The 18,842-nt window shown below is 44.5% G+C and overlaps 2 protein-coding genes and 1 long non-coding RNA gene across 5 annotated transcripts; all 3 read left to right on the forward strand.

Moving 5' to 3' along the window:
- Positions 1 to 424: 424 nt before the first annotated feature.
- LOC111068285 (NADH dehydrogenase [ubiquinone] iron-sulfur protein 4, mitochondrial-like) lies at positions 425 to 1,087 on the forward strand. Its single transcript, XM_022357677.2, has 2 exons — positions 425 to 792; positions 874 to 1,087. The coding sequence occupies exons 1-2, from the start codon at positions 437 to 439 to the stop codon at positions 1,055 to 1,057; spliced, it is 540 nt and encodes a 179-aa protein (XP_022213369.1). The 5' UTR covers positions 425 to 436; the 3' UTR covers positions 1,058 to 1,087.
- Positions 1,088 to 5,774: 4,687 nt separating this feature from the next.
- On the forward strand, positions 5,775 to 7,028 carry LOC111068299. Of its 3 annotated transcripts, none has more exons than XR_002607161.2 (3): positions 5,830 to 6,365; positions 6,419 to 6,509; positions 6,587 to 7,028. It is a non-coding gene; the product is annotated as an uncharacterized LOC111068299 (long non-coding RNA). The 3 variants fall into 3 exon arrangements; XR_002607160.2 differs by having other exon boundaries at positions 5,831 to 6,365; positions 6,572 to 7,028; XR_002607159.2 differs by having other exon boundaries at positions 5,775 to 6,365; positions 6,419 to 7,028.
- An 8,434-nt stretch (positions 7,029 to 15,462) lies between these two features.
- On the forward strand, positions 15,463 to 17,887 carry LOC111082198 (prolyl 4-hydroxylase subunit alpha-2-like). The gene is made up of 8 exons (XM_041591768.1): positions 15,463 to 15,555; positions 15,688 to 15,887; positions 15,959 to 16,110; positions 16,167 to 16,317; positions 16,375 to 16,568; positions 16,632 to 17,266; positions 17,333 to 17,501; positions 17,555 to 17,887. The coding sequence occupies exons 2-8, from the start codon at positions 15,688 to 15,690 to the stop codon at positions 17,641 to 17,643; spliced, it is 1,590 nt and encodes a 529-aa protein (XP_041447702.1). The 5' UTR covers positions 15,463 to 15,555; the 3' UTR covers positions 17,644 to 17,887.
- The last annotated feature ends 955 nt before the right edge of the window (positions 17,888 to 18,842 follow it).

Consider the following 18,842-nt stretch of genomic DNA (forward strand, 5'->3'; position numbering starts at 1 on the left):
AAAAGGGAATTCGATATCGAAACATACATACATATAAGATACATATGTACGTATGCAATCCAATGAGAGAAATCACTCAAAATTATTACATTATCGCGTATAATTATATAATATAATTATATATTATTATATAATTAAATGTTCTGCTAGCTAGCTGCAACATCTTAAAGTAGTTCCATGCACTGCAGTAATTAGTAGTTAATTTTTGTTGGTTCGTTCATGAAAAACCCAAAACTAAGTTAACCAAAATAAAACCAAGGAACGAATGAGATTTGTGTTCCAAATTGTATGTACAAAATTCAACTTGCGAGAGAAATGTCGCTCCTACGCCAAGTAATGTGCCTCGGGACTACGTCCATCTCCTTTCAGCTGTAAGTAAATAAATAACGTTGCTCAGCCTCTCACATTTTGGAAATGCTAAGCCTCCAATATTTGCATGCTTGGTTGGTGGGGCTGTAGATTAAATGCTACTACCAACAAAATTGCTAATATTGCTTCCCGCTGCGCGTCTACCACGGATACCGACGCTCCACTTGATCCAAAAACGGCCTTGGCCCATCCAGAGGAGTTGGAGCAGCGCTGCAAATTGAGCGGAACGATCACCGTGCCCACAGCCGTGGATCTGAGTCCCATTTCCGGTGTGCCCGCGAAGCTGCTCAAGGAGCGGCGTGTGCGCATTCACATCCCACCCAAGAATGCGATGCAAAGCGGCACCAGCAACCTCAACAAGTGGCAGATTGAGTTCGACAATCGGGAGCGCTGGGAGAACCCTCTAATGGGCTGGGCCTCATCGTAAGTATTGCAATTAGAGCTAGTAACTAACTAATGGCCCCGTACTAGTAGCAGTCTCTTCTTCCCTTTCGTTTTCTACAGTGGCGATCCGTTGTCAAATTTGAATTTGCATTTCGGAACTAAAGACGAGGCCGTTACCTACTGTGAACGCAATGGCTGGCGTTGGTATATCGACGCCCAGGAGAAGAAACCCAAGAAGCAGCCTGTCAAGAGCTACGGAGTCAACTTTTCGTGGAACAAGCGCACGCGTCTCTCCACCAAGTAGATTTCGGGGCGCTTAATTGGGCAGTTCGATGATCCATCAAAGTACACAAAATACACGAAACAGCAGCGCCATGCGTTGATATTCTGAATTGAAGGAGTTGCAGAATTTAATTTAAAAGTTATTCTAAAACAGATTACAGCTGAATTAATTATTAATAAAATTAATTTCGGCAAAAGAAAATAATTGGTAGAAAACTCTTAAGTAATATTAGATATAAGATAAACGAATCTTAATCCAACTACTTGAGTAATCCATTTAAAGCGTACGAAAACATTCAATAATATGGCACATATTTCACATTTCCCAAATATATCAATTAAAACCCATTTAAGTACATTTATTCCCCTTAATGTACCCACATAAATACATATGTATGTACATATGTACCTATCTTCTAATGAACACCTTCCTCCCTCTCATTCCCATTCCCATTTATCTTTTCCTATCGATATTGTTTTGTTTCCGGTGCTGCAGAGAAACTACAAAAGCAATTAGCAGAGACACCCCTGGAATGTGGGGGGAGGTTAATTGGCAGACCAGACCCCAAGCACCCCACTCACACTCTCACCCTTACACTCTTTCTTAGACTCTTTCCCTTTGGTTAATGTAATGGACCGCAATTTACGTCAACTTAATACTCATTTCATACTCAGTTTCTGGTGGGGGGTGGCTCCAAGGATACGTGTGGATGGGAGTTGATTTGCTGCTCCATTTCCCCCGCACCACGCGCCCCAACACCAAGGTAAGATTTATGTCCGGAGAGGGAAGGACCTCGACCTCAAGTGTGCAACGCAATTTAGTGAAAATATCAAATTTCAACCACACAAAAACACTTTCACTCGGCCATCGGCATCTATGCCTTCCCCTTGCTCCTCGTATTTCCAGTGGATGATGGCTGCTACTTGTGATTTTTTGCGGCTGCTGCCTCTGGCTCCTGGCTGCTGGACGTAGAAAAGTAAACAGAAGGTTAATGGATTTGACACACGGTTCATTCTCGGGGACAGAGCCCACACGGCACTTGTGCGTGAAATGGATATGCTTTCAGGATACGCACACACGGACGGGGGAAGGGATGGGCAGGAGAGAGTATACCCTGTACTGGCAAACAAAGGGTATATCGCAGCTCCGATTACGTGTGATCTAGAAGCATTTTTTGTGGAACTTTCACGCAACTTTAACGCGGATATCCATCCTGCCCCCACCAACCAATTCCTCATTCCACCACTCCTCTATAGAGTGTGTCCTGCTCCTGTGTTTATTTAAACTTTCCCTGCACGTCCTTTGGCAGAAGCTGCTGCAGGCTCAAAGTTCCAATCAGTCGGCGTCTGACAATTGGCCAGGATCCAGGACTCTCTCCCACGAAAGCCAAATGCTACTCCCACCCCCCTTGTTTCTGCTGCTCCTTCTGACCCACCTTCATATCTATCGTTGCTTTTGGCCAACTGCTGCTCCGCTTCCATCCTCCTCCCTCGCAGGACACTGCTCCTAGGACGTGCTCGCTAGGGGGGTCGGAGAGGGTGGATGTGGATGTGACGTGACGAAATAAGGCTAAAGAAACTGCTGCAACTGTTTTACGGGGGCTTACCGACGAATTTTTGCGCAGTTTTTTTGCGCCAATTTCACTTTCTCTCCTCTTGCCACAACGTATATCACGCCCCCATCACGCTCTTTCCAATGTTCCGTGCTGCTGCTGCAACAAACAAATAAATGCAATGGCAATGGCAATGGCATTGGCAAATAAATCATGTGGAAGGTGTAGGTTTCGCTGTCCTTAGCCACCGCAGGCAATCTGCGCCACTGACAGTTTTAATGCCCCCCAAAATGAAGTCCTGTCTGCCATACACCAATACACCCACACCCACACCCTCCCGCTCACCCACACCCCTCCCCTCGCTGTGCACTACGTGAGCAAGGCCTCGCCTTGTGGCACTTGTGGCATATGTGTGACGTTTCAATATCCTGTTGCGTGATTTTTATTTTCATATTTTCATTTTATGGAGATTTTCCTCCTCTCCACGTGCGTGCCTGTGTGTGTGTGTGTGTGGCAGGAGGGAGGAGGATAAATTGCTACGTGAAAAGTCGCAAGTCACAAATCAAAAGTCTCTTCTTTCTCTCTCTTTCTCTTTTTCCATTGTTTGGCGTGTCTCCTTTGCTCCTCTTTCATATCTGAATTTTGGTTTTGTTTTGGTTTTGTGCTCTGCTTGTTGTTCCTCTTTGCTTTAGGCCACGTTTAGGCCTTTGAGCTGTCTACTTAGGGGAGGGGTGGGGCTATATGGCGGGTGGGAAACAGCCAATAAATCAAAATCCGTATTTTTTATACCGTTTTGTGTTAGTTGTTGATTTTCTGATTTATGTCACGGTGTGCGTATGAGTTCGTTCTTCGTTCCGATTTAATTCGATTCGATTCAAAGGGGGAGGGAAGGAGATACTATATCTAAACATTATACATATATATAGATGTACATATATCTTGAGAGTGTGAAATGAGTGAGCAAGCGACACCATTGCGATAGAAGGGATCGGTGGCAGTTCCAGTAAATGCAAAAGGAATGCAAATGTACATTCCATATGTCTATTGTCTAATTAATTCTGTAATATATTGCATATAATAAATATTCAAACAAAATAGAAAAGTTAAAAATTATTCAAAATTAAATGATCGAATTATTAAAATTATCATATTTCTTTACACATTTTAATACAATATGCAAATTTTGAAATATAAAAGGCTTGAGTGGGGCAAACCTTTGGCATACCTTATCCCCCGGAAATATCACTCTATATTATTGCATGTAATATTTATCAACATTTTCAATCGTGAAATGTATTGAATTACTTTTTTATTGTTTCCTATTGTGCAGTTATTTAAATTTTAATTTTTTGTTAACAGATAATTGTTAATATATTAATTTGATACATAAATAAAATAACATTTTGTGGGTTTCCCTAGAGCCTAAATAGGCCAAGCAATTAATTTCTCCCTGAATGTACAAAATGAGCCAACTTCTGCTTCTTTCCATTTACATTCACATCCAATCAAAGGAAAAATCATATAGCATACAGCATATAGATGGACCACCTCCTCTGTGGTCTGCCTCATTCTTTTGGGTGCTAGTTCCCTCTACCCATTCTGCCTTGGTTTTCCCTTTCCCTCCTGCAAGAATCTGAATCTGAATTGTAATATCCATTTGCTGGCTTGGCATGGCAAAGTTTTCCAATACCATTTGCCTTTGCCATAATTCTGCTGCTGCTGCTGCTGCTGCTTCAGCTTCAGCTTTTGCACACATTGACACCTAACCGAAAGGCGTTCAATAAGGGCCAAAAGACAGGCCAAAAAAGTGGGAAGGGGGGGAGAGGAAGGGGAGCAGAGAGCACTAAAAAATTGTGAAAAGCACTCGAAATCTTGGACAAGAGTTTTCTGGACACTGGACACTGGACGCTGGACTCTCAACTCTTCGACTGGGACTTGGACATGGACATGGACACTTAACTGACAATGTCTGACCTTTTCAGCAGCAGCAGGAGCAGTAGCAGGACGAAAAGTAAAAGCAAAATTTAAGCAAAAATTGTAAGAAATAATAAAATTTTTGATGTATGTACAAATCGGGGGGGATGCCCCCATAGCAGAGTTGGAAGGGAGGAGAGGGCGAGGAGGAAATGGATGCTTACGTGATGTTTAAGTTTTCCTCGGGTGTGTGCAGTGGTGTGTGTGAAGGTCGCAGGGAGGGCAGAAAAAGAGGAGGAAAACAGACAACAGACCGGAGTAAGACAAGTCAAGTCAGCGCATTGTTGCATGCCCCCAAGAACGGGAGAAGGCTGCACAGACAGAGAGTGAGAGAAAGAGACAGATGGAGAGTAGATGGAGACATATCGAGGATGGAGGATGGCGCCTTTGTGTCACAAGTTGCCAAACAACACAGAGGAGGGGGGGAGGCAGTCGAGGAGTTCCGCTCAAACTTAAAACTGTCAAAAAGTTATACCCATATCTATCTACCTCTCTCCCTCACTCTGTTTTTTTCTCTACGTGTATGCTGAACGCTGCTTTTGGCTGCCTCTCAACAGCTGCTCTGCTCTGCACTGGTCTGCTTCTTATACAGGACACACGTCCGACCGCAGTTCAACTCCAATATTGATGCAACTTTCTGTCTGGCCAGAGAACCCTGAGAACCCTTCGAACCTCTGACCGATTAAAAGCGCATTTAAAGCCATGGCCAACAGTTGGCCAGGAAGAGTGGGAGAGGCAGGAAATGGCTAAGCGCAACCGCAAGCTGCAGCAGCAGGAGCAGCACCAGGGAGCCAGCCACAGCCCAAGCAGTTGCAGAAGGAGGCCTCCACGCCACACACGCACCATTGGCTGATCACCTAAAAAGATACACACACACACAAATTGCCTTTGTGTGCCCAGCCCCCTCTCGAAACAAAGCCTCCGCCCAGCCAAAAGCCAACAGCCCACCGAATTGCCCCAAGGACAAGCAAACAACAGCTGCCTGCCTGCCTGCCTGCCTGTCTCTGCCACAAGTATGCTACAATAAACTGCACTCAGAAGAGTACCACAGTGGAGACTAGGAAGGAAAAACACACTTTATACTAGTACTAGAAGATCCGATTAAACCTCGCACACACGACACGACTGGTCGATTGTTTCTTTTCCGTTCACCGATTTAGGGAACAAAGTAGGCTTCAGACATCCCCAAATCGAAAATATCCGTTGTTAGCCTGGAACTCGGACTTAAATTTTCAGTTGCTAGAAATGCCTCGACCAGGCAACATCTAAAAATATTAATTTCAAAAGTAAAAAATAAAAATAAAAAAAATTCTTCTGGCTTACATTTTTTGTTGGGATTTGTTTTTTTTTGTGTGTGTGTGTGTCAAACGAAGCAAATGTTGGTAGCTAATCCTGCAGCTAATCAAGAGGATCGGCAACGGTGGGATGGAGATGGATGCACCACAAATGCCTGCCAGCCTGCAGGGAAGTTTTCGACAAAATCAATGAAACATCCACCGAGTGGGGAACGGGAACGGCAACGGTACTCTGTGGCACGAATAGTTGACCACCTAGTTGGGATCGTTCTTATCGGCCACTAATTACGTTTTGGTCATGTGCTCCTTGGGCTGCTTCTTTCGGAAGCGAAGGCTCGTCGGAACTGTTTCTCGTCTGCAGTCGCATCAAAACTTCGGGTTGGCTCTTTGTGTGTGCCGTCCTGTCCGCCGTTCCGATGCTACTGATCCTTGGAGGACACCGTCCAATGGACCAATTGGCTTCTTGAGAGGATTCATGCATGACAACCATGTTCTGTTCCCCACTTTGGTATGTAGATTGGTGATTGCCTTTTCTCCATGACTATACGAGTATCCTTCCAGATCTAGCACATCCCCAAGGCAATGGCAAAGGGGAAAAAGCCTTCACATGGATCATTCACACAGTTTTGGCAATGTTTGGACTGGGTTGAATGTGAGTTGGGCTCCTTGGGCTCCACATACAGAGTTCAACAATCTCATCTCTATGTCCAAAAGTCGTCCCTCCACCAGAAGACAGACCTGCACAGGATTCGATTCCATTGAAAAATCTTTAAATGAAATTATGGGACCGATTGGGAGATGTTATCGTGATCTTGCGGGACACCAGCAATTGGCGTGGAACCAGCTAAGGATCAACTACGGCGACTACTAGGAATGAAGCAGGGGCACGGCTGCCTCCCAGGGTCAGTATCATAGGATCAGCGGATAGGACGACAAACGCGAAAAACGAACCCCATGCTTGGATTCAGCTGCAGATTAAAGTTCCGTGAAAGCTTCGCTTCAGAGGGAAGAGGCCTTAAAGAGCAGACTAGCGAAACGTGAAGAGTGTCCCATGAGGATGACCGCAACCAGGTGGATTCCAACTGGTCGTGCCATTAATGATCGTCCCAAGGTGTCGCCCCATCGATTGATGTAACAGGCAACAAATAATTATATATTTTATAAAAGAGAATTCGTTTCTTTTCGTTCCAAACAGTCTTCACTGTAATCTTGACTGACTGGGGTGGTGAGGGAAGGGGGAGTGGGGGAATTCCTGTGCCGGTTGTTGCCGTTGTTGCGTGTTTACGCAACGTAACCAAAGTCAAATCCTCTCGATTAGGATTCAATCTGCTGCAGGGCCACACACTGGCAACACTGGTTGTTTGTCCTTGTTGTTGCATGCCCCTTGCTGCCACACTGCGTTCCCTCCCCTCGCAGACAGGTCAGGCAGCAAAGTCAAACCGATTAAAACACACGCACGGACATGGACACGGATACGGCCACGGATACGGATACAGACGAGGACACAGGGCAGGCAAATGGAGAGCAGAGCCATTGTTTGGGGCGGGGCTTTTGTGTCGTGTGTCCACGTGTCGTGGTACGAGAATGGGCTCTGGACTCTGGATCTGTGGATCCATGGAGCTCAGCTCCCGTAGCTGTGGAGCTGTCTGTGGACTGTGTGGCGGTATTCTTCAAGGGGCAATTAACTGTTAAGCTTCCCAACAGCAGCAGCAGCAGCAGCAAAAAACGTTGCAAGCGGCAAAAAAAATAGTTGCCACACTGCGTGGAGCGCAGAGCGTGTAGCGGGGCTTGCATAGATTAGATTTTTGCTGAAACAAGACCAAATACCCCCAATCCTCAATCCCCGAACTGCCATGGAGTGGCAAAATATTTGCAGCTGCCACAGCAGCAGCGGGGGGACCACACAGTGGCGGCCATAAAAGAGCCATTAACGCCAGGAGTCGGACCAGCCACCCATACCATACCCCCCAATCCCCTCATCTCCTGTTCCAGGATAATTTAAAGCTTTTAAATTTTAGGGCGAGAGGAAAATGCTGCTGCAGTGGAAAATACTGCGCTGCTGCTGCTGTCAGCGACATCCAAGCGGCTCCAATTGCCAATTAGAAAAGGTGCAAGAAATCAAATTAAAAGCCGCAGAAAAAAGTGCAGAAAAAACCATCGAGTGGAGAAAGGACAACGGAAAGCCAGGAGCAAGGGATTCCAAGACACGGGGGAATTTCTTGAGTAAGTCCCGCCCTGCGATGGGCGTGGACGTGGACCAGCAGAGAGCAAACGAAAATGAACACGAAACCAATTTCAGCTCAACAAAAAGACAAAAAAAATAACAGCGAAAACAGAACAGGAAAGCGTATAATTGGGGGGAAAAATTATTATATTATTCTATTGAAAGTAATTGATACCCTGTAATAGTTTAAAGCTAAATGAAACTTAAAAAGAACATTCATTCAGAGAGAAATTAAGTGAAGAGACTTTCCTGTATTTTTTGCATTTAAATTTTTTTTTTATAAAATAAAAAATTGGTCGGTATTTATTCTACCTGTCGCATACCCCTCGACGAATACATGATACCCTCTCTCTATGTACTATCCAACAAGCATCAAGGACAGCCATCAGGAAGCAAGGACTGGGCTGGCGACCACACCCAACAATTCGAGGCAGCTGTGGAGTCTGCAGCAAATTAATTTGCCGAGTGTCCGTTGCAGCCACATCCTTGGCAGCCCTGTGGCTGAAGGTGCATCAATGAGTTGACAGTATGGATGGCATTTCCACACACTCGTGGCTCCGGGGTCCTGCCCCACAATCAAATCAAATCTCTCTCTCTCTGTGGCACATCTTTCAGCGGAAATCTCAATCTGCTCAAAATCTGAACAAATTGTTGTTTAAATAAAAATTTAAAGCAAATTGCGACGCGGAAGTAAATCGTTTTGCGGTAATGGCGGATAAAAAATGTAAGCCACGACGGCATATCAAATTACCACGAAGGAAGGAGCAAGATGAAGCAGCAGCGCGATGGAGTCGCAACCGGAGACAGAACCAGAGCCAGGCGGGGCCCAAGGAGATGACAAAGTGCGTGTGGCATGAAGGAAGCAGAGGGGGGAATGTGAATGGGAATGAGAAGAGCCACAAGGTGTAGCACAAAGTAAGTCAGCTTCTTGATAAGTGCCTCAGAGTGGGGCCGCAACTGAGGACTGAGGGTGGCTTTGCCTCACGATGCGGTGTGGTTGACAGTGGGGCAGGGCACATTTTGATGCGATGCTGAAAAATTGTTGCTAATTTTTTAACAGAGTAAGCGGAGTAGGAGGAGGAGCAAGGACTATCGCATTTCAGTGAAAATGGTTGGCATTTTAATTTTATTAGAGCGAAGGAGCAACAGGAAGGATCCAGGATAAAGAGATTGTGGGATAGGGCTGATGGGATTATATGGAGATTCACTTCCACACTTTATGGAGAGTCGCCCAATTAGAGCCATTTCAGATAATCAGAATCAGAGTTGACAAACTCGGATATTTCAGGAGGAAATCCCCAGATGGAAGAGCTATCTCTGAGGCCACTAACAAATGCACCTTTCAGCAGCCAACAGCCACCCATCCCACACACACTCAAAAGCAACAACTGTTCATTGTCTTGGCGTGGCACGGGCAGTGGCAGTGGCAGTAGATCCCCAACCTATTTCCCAATGCAATTTAAGCAGCCGCAGGAAAATGTTCTTTCTGTTTCTGATGTTGTTGTTGTTGTTGTCCCAACATATATTTTGCACAATGTTTTCTTACGCACACACACACGCACACACACACACACACAGATAAAACACGACAGACAAGGGCAGACGAACGACTTGAGGGATTTTGCTGAAATGACATTTGGCTCCGCATGTGACAGGAGGACAACAGCAGAAGCAGCAATAGCAGCAGCAGCAGCCGTTGGCATTGAAAAAAGCAATTTAAGTCAAGTACAGAGAGAAAGAGAGAGGGGGGAGTCTCCACCTAGACACACAAACACACACATACAAATGCACATACGCACACGCATATGCCAATTGTAGCCACATTTCTCCTGCATGTCCTGCCCCATCACTCAGCCCCTCAGCCTCTTTGTGAGTGCAAATTTTGATAAATTGCCGCTGTTACCTTTTGGCCAACAACCCGAGATATAGAGAGAGAGAGAAAGAGAGAGGAGTAGAGAAATATAGATGGTGCAGACATATGTTGTCTGCGAGATGAAAAGGACTCATCCAATCTGTATATGTGTCTGTATCTGTTGGCTCAAAAGGTGAAATCAAGACAAATGCATTCCATACTCTCACCCTACTTTAAGCCGTGGCCTGCTTAGATAGTTGGCAGGGGAAAACGCAGGGAAAAGTGCACGCCATCAATCTTAATTGAAAGCAAAGTCGGAAAAGCCAAGAAAACCCAGAGAAAACTTTCGCCAAACAAACAGAAACTAGAGTGGCGGAAAGGAAGACGATAAATCTGAGAAATTATTAGCAGCACCAATCGAAATCAAAGGGCAAAAGTTGCAGAGGAATCCAACATGGGGATGATAGGGAGGAGGATGTACGAGTAGGTACAGCCATGCGTGATAAATGGGAAGCAGAAGGATGGGATGCAAATGTCGAAGAGAGTACGGGAGAGCTGCGGCTAATTGAATTTAATTGCTACTTAATGGTGCAATGAGCCGAGTGCCAGCACCAGTGCCAGAGAAGGAAGCGATTTCAAGTGCGAATCGAAGGTCAAGGTACGAACGGGAACCCACACTCCACTCCAGAGAGAAGGAAAGCTATAGATGAGTAAGCAGCAATCATCTTCTTGGAGTGTTCTTGAGGATTGCATTTTGCAGTGATGGAAAGGGAAATGGATACAATCTTAATTGAATTATTGACTTACATATTTTATACAAAATTGAAGATGGGAGGAAAAATATATGCGCTACTTTTGGACTGGGATATGGCATTTATGTTTATGTGTATATATTAAATGTTGCATGTTTATATGTAAATGAGAGATAGTATTACTTTTTCATCTGGAAGCATTTCCGCATCCAAAAGTGGGAAAAATAAAATTCCCAAAAGTGTAGAATATAATTCAAAATAAATGCATGTACACTCAAATGAATAGTAGAATTATTATTATAAAAAAAAGTGTCTTGTGCAAACTCACCTTCAATTTTATTTGACTTGCAGTTAGGATATTATCTCCTTTGATCTTTTATTCAATAGTTCCAAATAAAAGAAAAATCGAAACAAATGTCATACATATTTGCGCTCTTTATAAGGTTATTGCGGTACATGTCATACATTTATTGCTGCTCTGTTACTCGCTGCTCTTTATTTTGTTTTTGCGGTGAATTTCATTGTTTTTTTCACTCACTTTTTGCCGAAACCGCCTGGCATACCTTGCCGTCATAATGACATGCACTAATGCAAAAATTACTAAAAATAAACACTCATAAGATGCATATTATTTTCCGCTCTTTTCATAGTTTTGCGGGGCCTTTTTCCGCTCTTTCTACAGTTTTGCGGGGCATTTTATTTTCAATTTCACTTTCACTCACTTATTGGCCATCTAAGCCTTTTATTATTTCCGCTCTTTCTTTAGTCCAGCGGGCCTTTTTCCGCTCTTTCTAAAGTTCTGCGGGGCATTTTATTTTCACTTGCACTTTCACTCACTTTTTGGCCATTGAGCCTTTTACTATTTCCGCTCTTTCTTTAGTTCAGCGGGCCTTATTCCGCTCTTTCTATAGTTTTGCGGGGCATTTTATTTTCACTTGCACTTTCACTCACTTTTGGGCCATCTAAGCCTTTTAATATTTTCCGCTCTTTCTTTAGTTCAGCGGGCCTTTTTCCGCTCTTTCTATAGTTTTGCGGGGCATTTTATTTTCACTTGCACTTTCACTCACTTTTTGGCCATCTAGCCTTTTACTATTTCCGCTCTTTCTTTAGTTCAGCGGGCCTTTTTCCGCTCTTTCTACAGTTTTGCGGGGCATTTTATTTTCACTTGCACTTTCACTCACTTTTTAGCCATTTAGCCTTTTACTATTTCCGCTCTTTCTTTAGTTCAGCGGGCCTTTTTCCGCTCTTTCTACAGTTTTGCGGGGCATTTTATTTTCACTTGCACTTTCACTCACTTTTTGGCCATCTAAGCCTTTTATTATTTCCGCTCTTTCTTTAGTTCAGCGGGCCTTTTTCCGCTCTTTCTACAGTTTTGCGGGGTATTTTATTTTCACTTGCACTTTCACTCACTTTTTGGCCATTTAGCCTTTTACTATTTCCGCTCTTTCTTTAGTTCAGCGGGCCTTTTTCCGCTCTTTCTACAGTTTTGCGGGGCATTTTATTTTCACTTGCACTTTCACTCACTTTTTGGCCATCTAAGCCTTTTATTATTTCCGCTCTTTCTTTAGTTCAGCGGGCCTTTTTCCGCTCTTTCTACAGTTTTGCGGGGCATTTTATTTTCACTTGCACTTTCACTCACTTTTTGGCCATTTAGTTTTTTACTATTTCCGCTCTTTCTTTAGTTCAGCGGGCCTTTTTCCGCTCTTTCTACAGTTTTGCGGGGCATTTTATTTTCACTTGCACTTTCACTCACTTTTTGGCCATCTAAGCCTTTTATTATTTCCGCTCTTTCTTTAGTTCAGCGGGCCTTTTTCCGCTCTTTCTACAGTTTTGCGGGGCATTTTATTATCACTTGCACTTTCACTCACTTTTTGGCCATCTAAGCCTTTTATTATTTCCGCTCTTTCCATAGTTCTGCGGTCCTTTTTCCGCTCTTTCTACAGTTTTGCGGGGCATTTTATTTTCACTTGCACTTTCACTCACTTATTGGCATCTAAGCCTTTTACTATTTCCGCTCTTTCTTTAGTTCAGCGGGCCTTTTTCCGCTCTTTCTACAGTTTTGCGCGGCATTTTATTTTCACTCACTTTTTGGCCATCTAGCCTTTTACTATTTCCGCTCTTTCCATAGTTCAGCGGGCCTTTTTCCGCTCTTTCTACAGTTTTGCGGGGCATTTTATTTTCACCTGCACTTTCACTCACTTTTTGGCCATCTAAGCCTTTTATTATTTCCGCTCTTTCTTTAGTTCAGCGGGCCTTTTTCCGCTCTTTCTATAGTTTTGCGGGGCATTTTATTTTCACTCACTTTTTGCCGAAACCGCCTGACACCCCTTGCCATCATAATGACCATCCAGCACAAACACTCAATCTCACTCTCACAGAAAAAAAAAAACACTCATAAGCTGCCGTTACTTTTTCTTTACGGCGATTTGCGCCCAAAATTTCCTCTCTTTCTTAAGTTTTTTTTTCTCTCTCGCATTTAATCTGACTTTAACACTTTCGCTCACTGCTTGCCGCCTTGCACTGCTTGCCGTCATAATGACCATTTTGCACATCACGCTCACCTTGCTGAGCACAGGAAAAAAACTCAACACCAAAAAAAACTCAACTCGCATCTTGATGCCGTTATTTTAATTCTTTCCTTCTTTACACTCATATTCCAATAGCTGGAAACGTTGCAGTTTTCGGGCGTTTTTTCGCATGGGAAAAATATTGATTTCACACTTGATGTGATCTTTTTTTATTTTTCCCTAATTCTTAGGCTCTTCTACCACATGAAGTTGCACTTTTCCAGCTTTTTCCAGAACTTTTTTATTACTCTTTTCACCAATTTTTCGGCAGATTTTTCTTTTAAGCACGTGTAGCGAGTGTAGCAAGTATCACCGGGTTTTTTTTTAATTTTTTCCGAACTTTTTTGCGCCATGTTTCCGCGACATGAATAAGCATGCGTCTGCGCCGGGAGTTTAATTTTGACTTAGCGCTCTCTTCCTACTCAAAGACATTTGAAGGTGAAGGGACTGCAATCAGTGAGAGCGTCTAAAAGAGAGGCTTTGCTTTTACAATGTGTGTGCGTGGTGTGTTGTTACATTGGCGAATGTTCTAGGAGGAAAGTGCCTGGATGAGATCATCAGCAGAGAAATGGCGATTGTTTTGAACTTTCATCACATTTCTGAATTTTTGCAACAGGTTTCCCTTTTAAAAACTTGCTACACCTATTAAACGAGTTTTTTTAATTTTTCCGAACTTTTGCTACACCTATCGCACGGGTTTTTTTAATTTTTCGAACTTTTTAGCGCCATTTTTCCGAACTTTTGCCTCCGCGACATGAATAAGCATGCGTCTGCGCCGGGAGTTTAAATTTGACTTAGCGCTCTCTTCCTACTCAAAGGCATTTGAAGGTGACTTGCAATCGGTGAGAGCGTCTAAAAGAGAGCATTTTGTGTGAGTGTGTGTGCAGGGCCGGTTTTAGGGCAGGGCGCCAAATTTTAAGGGGCGCCCTTAATTCCCTTAATTTGTTCATTTCAGGAAAAAAAACTATCAAAGGGCGTCTCTTCTCATGTTTGCCCCGGGCGTCATAACCTCTAATGCCGGCCCTGTGTGTGTGTGTTTTAGCTTTGGCGAATGTTCTAGAAGGAAAGTGCGTGGATGAGATCTGCAGCAGAGAAATGGCAATTGATTTGAAGCGTTTTTACATTTGATCCTCTCTTCCTACTGAATGTGGTGTCAGTGCAAATGCAATGACCTACAGCGGCGGCGAAAAGTTAAGAGCGTGAGCGACTTTAGCTTTTATTTTTAGCAATGTGTGTTTTTTGTTTTATCCTGGCATAAGAAAAGGGAGCATGGAGGAACAGTACCATGATGAAATTATAATTTCGCTGAATGCGCTCCAACAGCGCCACATTCTCTGGCCCCATCGTGGGGAGCGGAGTCCAGACCGCATTGGCAGTGTGGCCGGTCGAGAGAACCTTCTTGTTTGTCTCTTTGCTGTACACGAGCGTGCAGCCCAGCAGAGGGGTGCTCATATTCTTAAGCCTGGACATCTCCGCGTCGTTCAGAACACTGTGGTACAGCCGCTGGATGGCCAGACGCAGGAAGGGAGTGCTTGTGGCATTGTAGCGACAACGCAGACGCGACGGCTTCGAGGGGCCTGCTGATCGGTCCCATAGTCGACCGGCAGAGGTGCTTTAAGTCCTCCGTGCAGAGCCGCGACTGCAGGTCGATGGACTGCTTGGGTGGATGCTCCTGGAAGTGTGACACGATGTCGTTTGGCTTATCCCCGAACTCCTTGTGCTCCCTCAGAAGGATCACTGCCTCGTGGGCCCTGTCTGTGGCCACCAGGCAGCGGGCCAGCAGGAAGGTAATCCCACTGCTTGTGGCCCCCCGCTAATCGTAGTAATCCAGGGGCTGCTCCTCCATCAGCTCCTGGGTCAGGGTCAGCCACTTGATGGCTGTTCAGTATTCGGCCTGGTTTTATGTGTTTTATGTGTAGACCAAGCAAAAAATTTTGAAGGATGGATAATGACTGGCAAGGTTATAAAAATATATCGATAATACTGATTTTATAATACACAACATATAGTGACATATCCACACACATATATTCACTCACTCCACTATCACTCACATATCACTCATGCAACACGAAACCCCGGGCTAAACAAGGCCAACAAGTGCGTTCTCCATTCCATAAGAAAGCCGACACCTATTACTTGCCAGCTGCAGTCGCACCCACGCTCTCAGCCGACGCCATAAGGCGAAAACAACCGAAGGCAAAACCTCACCCGATGCCGAAAGCGTTTGGAAAGCAGCTTCAACCACAACGATCGATGGCTTAGGAAGAACGAAACAGTCCCGTTTGAGACTTTCTTGAATCGTAATATACCTAGTTCCAATTCGAATTTATATTAAATAAAATAAGTACCTATACATTTAAGATTTTAGCAAGACTATCGTGGATACAAATAATATGATCCCCTGTCGATCGTTTTTTTTTACCGTTTCCCAGATGACGCTACTACTCCTGATCCTCACGATCCTTGCGATTGCTACTTTTCAGAGTGGGACCAAAACGAAATCCAGTCGACCCAAGGACTTTGTGACCTCAAAGGCGGATCGAATGGAGCTGCTGCTGCTGGACAGGGAGCTGATCTCAAACCTCGTGCAATATACTGAAGAGTTGCAGAACAAAGTCCACGTGCTGCAGCGGTGAGATAGGAGATGGAGAGACTGCCTGAAAACTATTCTAATCGCTTGGGTTGGGTTGGCTGCTCCCACAGATTTGCAATGGCGATGAGCATTCCCCTCGAGGCAGCGAAGGGCAGGGAGGAGGAGTACCTATCGAATCCACTGCACAGTTTTCGCCTCATCCGCCATATGCACGAGGACTGGCGGCAATTAGAGAAGTTCATGCGGCAGCCTGTGGGGCAGGGTGAGTCCAAATCTGCCAAAGAATAATGGAAATCATCCGTAAGCTTTTTCCTGCAGATCAGATTAATTTCCTCAAGGAGAAGGCAAAGGAATTTCCTTCAAAAGAAGATGCTGAGGATGCCACGGAGGCCATCTACCGCATTGTGCGCACCTATGATGTGCAGCCAGCGCATCTCGTCGAGGGGCTAATCGATGGCGGGCAGTACAAGTAGGTCTCCAGCTGGCCTACTCTATTTCGTCCGTTCATTCCATGTTCCTTCTACAGCAGTAGCATTTCAGCCATCGACTGCTTCTCTCTTGGAACGCTGCATTTTCAGTGGGGGGAGTACGGAAAAGCAGTCCAATGGCTAAACTACACCTTCAACCTAATAGAACCAGACTATTATTCGGTGTACGATGTGCTGGAATTTCAGTCAAGTGAGGTATTCATTCTGTTAGCCCGCTGCTTCGTGGAGATGGGTAAGGGATCAGATCTTGTTCAGACATTCCTCGGCTGAAGATTTATTCTTTATTCATTTTCAGACCTGGAAGAGGAGGCTCGAAGCATTCTGATGGCCCACCCCACTCTGGCGGAGAATTCGGAGCATCTGCTCAACCTCTACACAAACACGAGACACGTCCAAGTTTCGGAGGATAAGCAGCCCGCTCTGCCCGACGAATTCAATCAGATCTGCCGCTCCTCCCATCAAAATAAACCCTCGCGCCTTCACTGTCGCTACAATGCCACAACCACACCCTTCCTGCGCCTGGCCCCCCTACGCATGGAGGAGCTGTCGCTGGATCCCTACATAGTGGTCTACCACAATGTCCTCTCCGACGCGGAAATAGCCGAGGTGGAGCGCGTTGCAGAGCCGCTTCTGAAGCGCAGTGTCGTTGTCGGAAAGGGAAAGAGGTTGACCGCCAGCAAGATGCGCACAGCCCTGGGAGCCTGGATCCCCGATCCCGATGATAATATGGATGTCTCGGGCTGGCCGGTGGTGGAGCGATTCCATAGACGCATACGCGACATGACCGGACTGAACATCAACCGCCAGCAGTTCATGCAGCTGATAAAATACGGATTCGGGGGCCACTACGATCTCCACTTCGACTACTTCAATGCTTCTATGGCGTTCGTCGAGGACCTGGGCGACCGAATGGCCACCGTTCTTTTCTACGTGAGTCAGTTGTGAACTCCGTTTGAACTCTGAACTATGAATTCTCCCCCCTGTCTTCCTTCGAAGCTTAACGATGCGAGGGACGGCGGCTCCACTGTATTTACCCGTCTAAATCTGAAGGTCTCATCGGAGCGTGGCAAGGTTCTGTTCTGGTACAATATGCGGGGGGAGACGCACGATCTGGACACTCAGACCCTTCACGGTTCCTGCCCCGTCATCAATGGCACCAAAACGGGTGAGTATTTTCTCTTGAATTTATACAGCTAAAATCCATAGCCTCTTTTGCAGTACTATCCTGCTGGATAGACGAGCTGAATCAAATGTTTATCCAGCCTACCTATCGCCGAGGAAATAGGAAATTCTTCGTTAAAGGTTAAGCGCTGAAAAAATATCAAAATGTACTTATATACATATATATCCGATGGGATAGGTAGTAAAGACATAATCGAAATTTTAAGCAAATAATTCAAACTGTCCAATAAAATCTACGGAGTCTTTAAATTTTGTATTCAAATAAGTCAAACTAAAAATAATATTGTGCAGTTATTTTTTAACTATAATTTGTTGTATTACATTTTAAATTTGTCTTACGATGATCAACAACAAACTTAACAATTTCATGTATTTTTTATACCCGTACTCAAAAAAGAGTTAAGGGGTATATTAGATTTGTGGTAAAAGTGGATGTGTGCAACGCAGAGAAGGAAACGTTTCCGACCCCATAAAGTATATATATTCTTGATCAGCATCAATAGCCGAGTCGATATAGCCATGTCCGTCTGTCCGTCCGTCCGTCCGTCTGTCCGTCTGTCCGTCTGTCCGTCTTGATGAGCGCCTAGATCTGAGAGACTATAAGAGCTAGAGAAACCAAATTTGGTTTCCAGACTCATGTGATATCACACTGCTACAAGTGTATTTCAAAATTTCGCCCCGCCCCCTTCCGCCCCCACAAAGGACGAAAATCTGTGGCAGGCACATTTTTAAAGATACGATAAAACTAAAATCGCAGTATCGTAGAGAATGCCCATATCTACCAGATTGCCGAATCTGAACTAGATCGGATCATAATTATAGCCAGAATGAAGAAATTAATTTTCTGTTGGCTCCCTCTCCTTCTCCAGCGCTGCTGACGCTACTGATTCTCTTTCTCGCTCGCACACTCTGCCGCGTTCAGTGCGCGAGCAACCCCTAGCGGAGGAGATGTAGAACCTAAATGGTACATGTACAATCTACTTGTTAGATGTGGAATATACATTGTAGATGTAGATGTAGATAACAGATGTAGCAAAAAAATGTAAAATGTAAAATTTTTTTTTAATTTTTAAATTCTTAAAAATCATAAGCTCAAAAATGTATATACTGACTGAGTACGGGTATAAGTAGAGTCGCGTCCCCAGAAGCGACTCACACGTTCCTTCTCGTTTAATATTAATTCCACCTCTGAATGCACAGCTTCATCAGCCAATTGATGTCGGGGTAGCTAATGTAATGGACACAAATGTTCCGCGCGACTTTTATTTAATTTGCTTATGCATTTATTTACTAATATTATTATTTTGTAAGTTAAATTATTTTT

The sequence above is a fragment of the Drosophila obscura genome, unplaced genomic scaffold, assembly GCF_018151105.1.
Source record: "Drosophila obscura isolate BZ-5 IFL unplaced genomic scaffold, ASM1815110v1 contig_150, whole genome shotgun sequence".
NCBI classification, from domain to species: Eukaryota; Metazoa; Arthropoda; class Insecta; order Diptera; family Drosophilidae; genus Drosophila; species Drosophila obscura.

Coding starts and splice junctions, on each gene's coding strand:
- LOC111082198 (XM_041591768.1), top strand. CDS start 15,688: ATGACGCTACTACTCCTGATCCTCACGATCCTTGCGATTGCTACTTTT. Junction 16,318..16,374: donor ATCGATGGCGGGCAGTACAA/GTAGGTCTCCAG, acceptor TTCCTTCTACAG/CAGTAGCATTTCAGCCATCG. Junction 17,267..17,332: donor TGGCCACCGTTCTTTTCTAC/GTGAGTCAGTTG, acceptor CTTCCTTCGAAG/CTTAACGATGCGAGGGACGG.
- LOC111068285 (XM_022357677.2), top strand. CDS start 437: ATGCTTGGTTGGTGGGGCTGTAGATTAAATGCTACTACCAACAAAATT. Junction 793..873: donor CTAATGGGCTGGGCCTCATC/GTAAGTATTGCA, acceptor CGTTTTCTACAG/TGGCGATCCGTTGTCAAATT.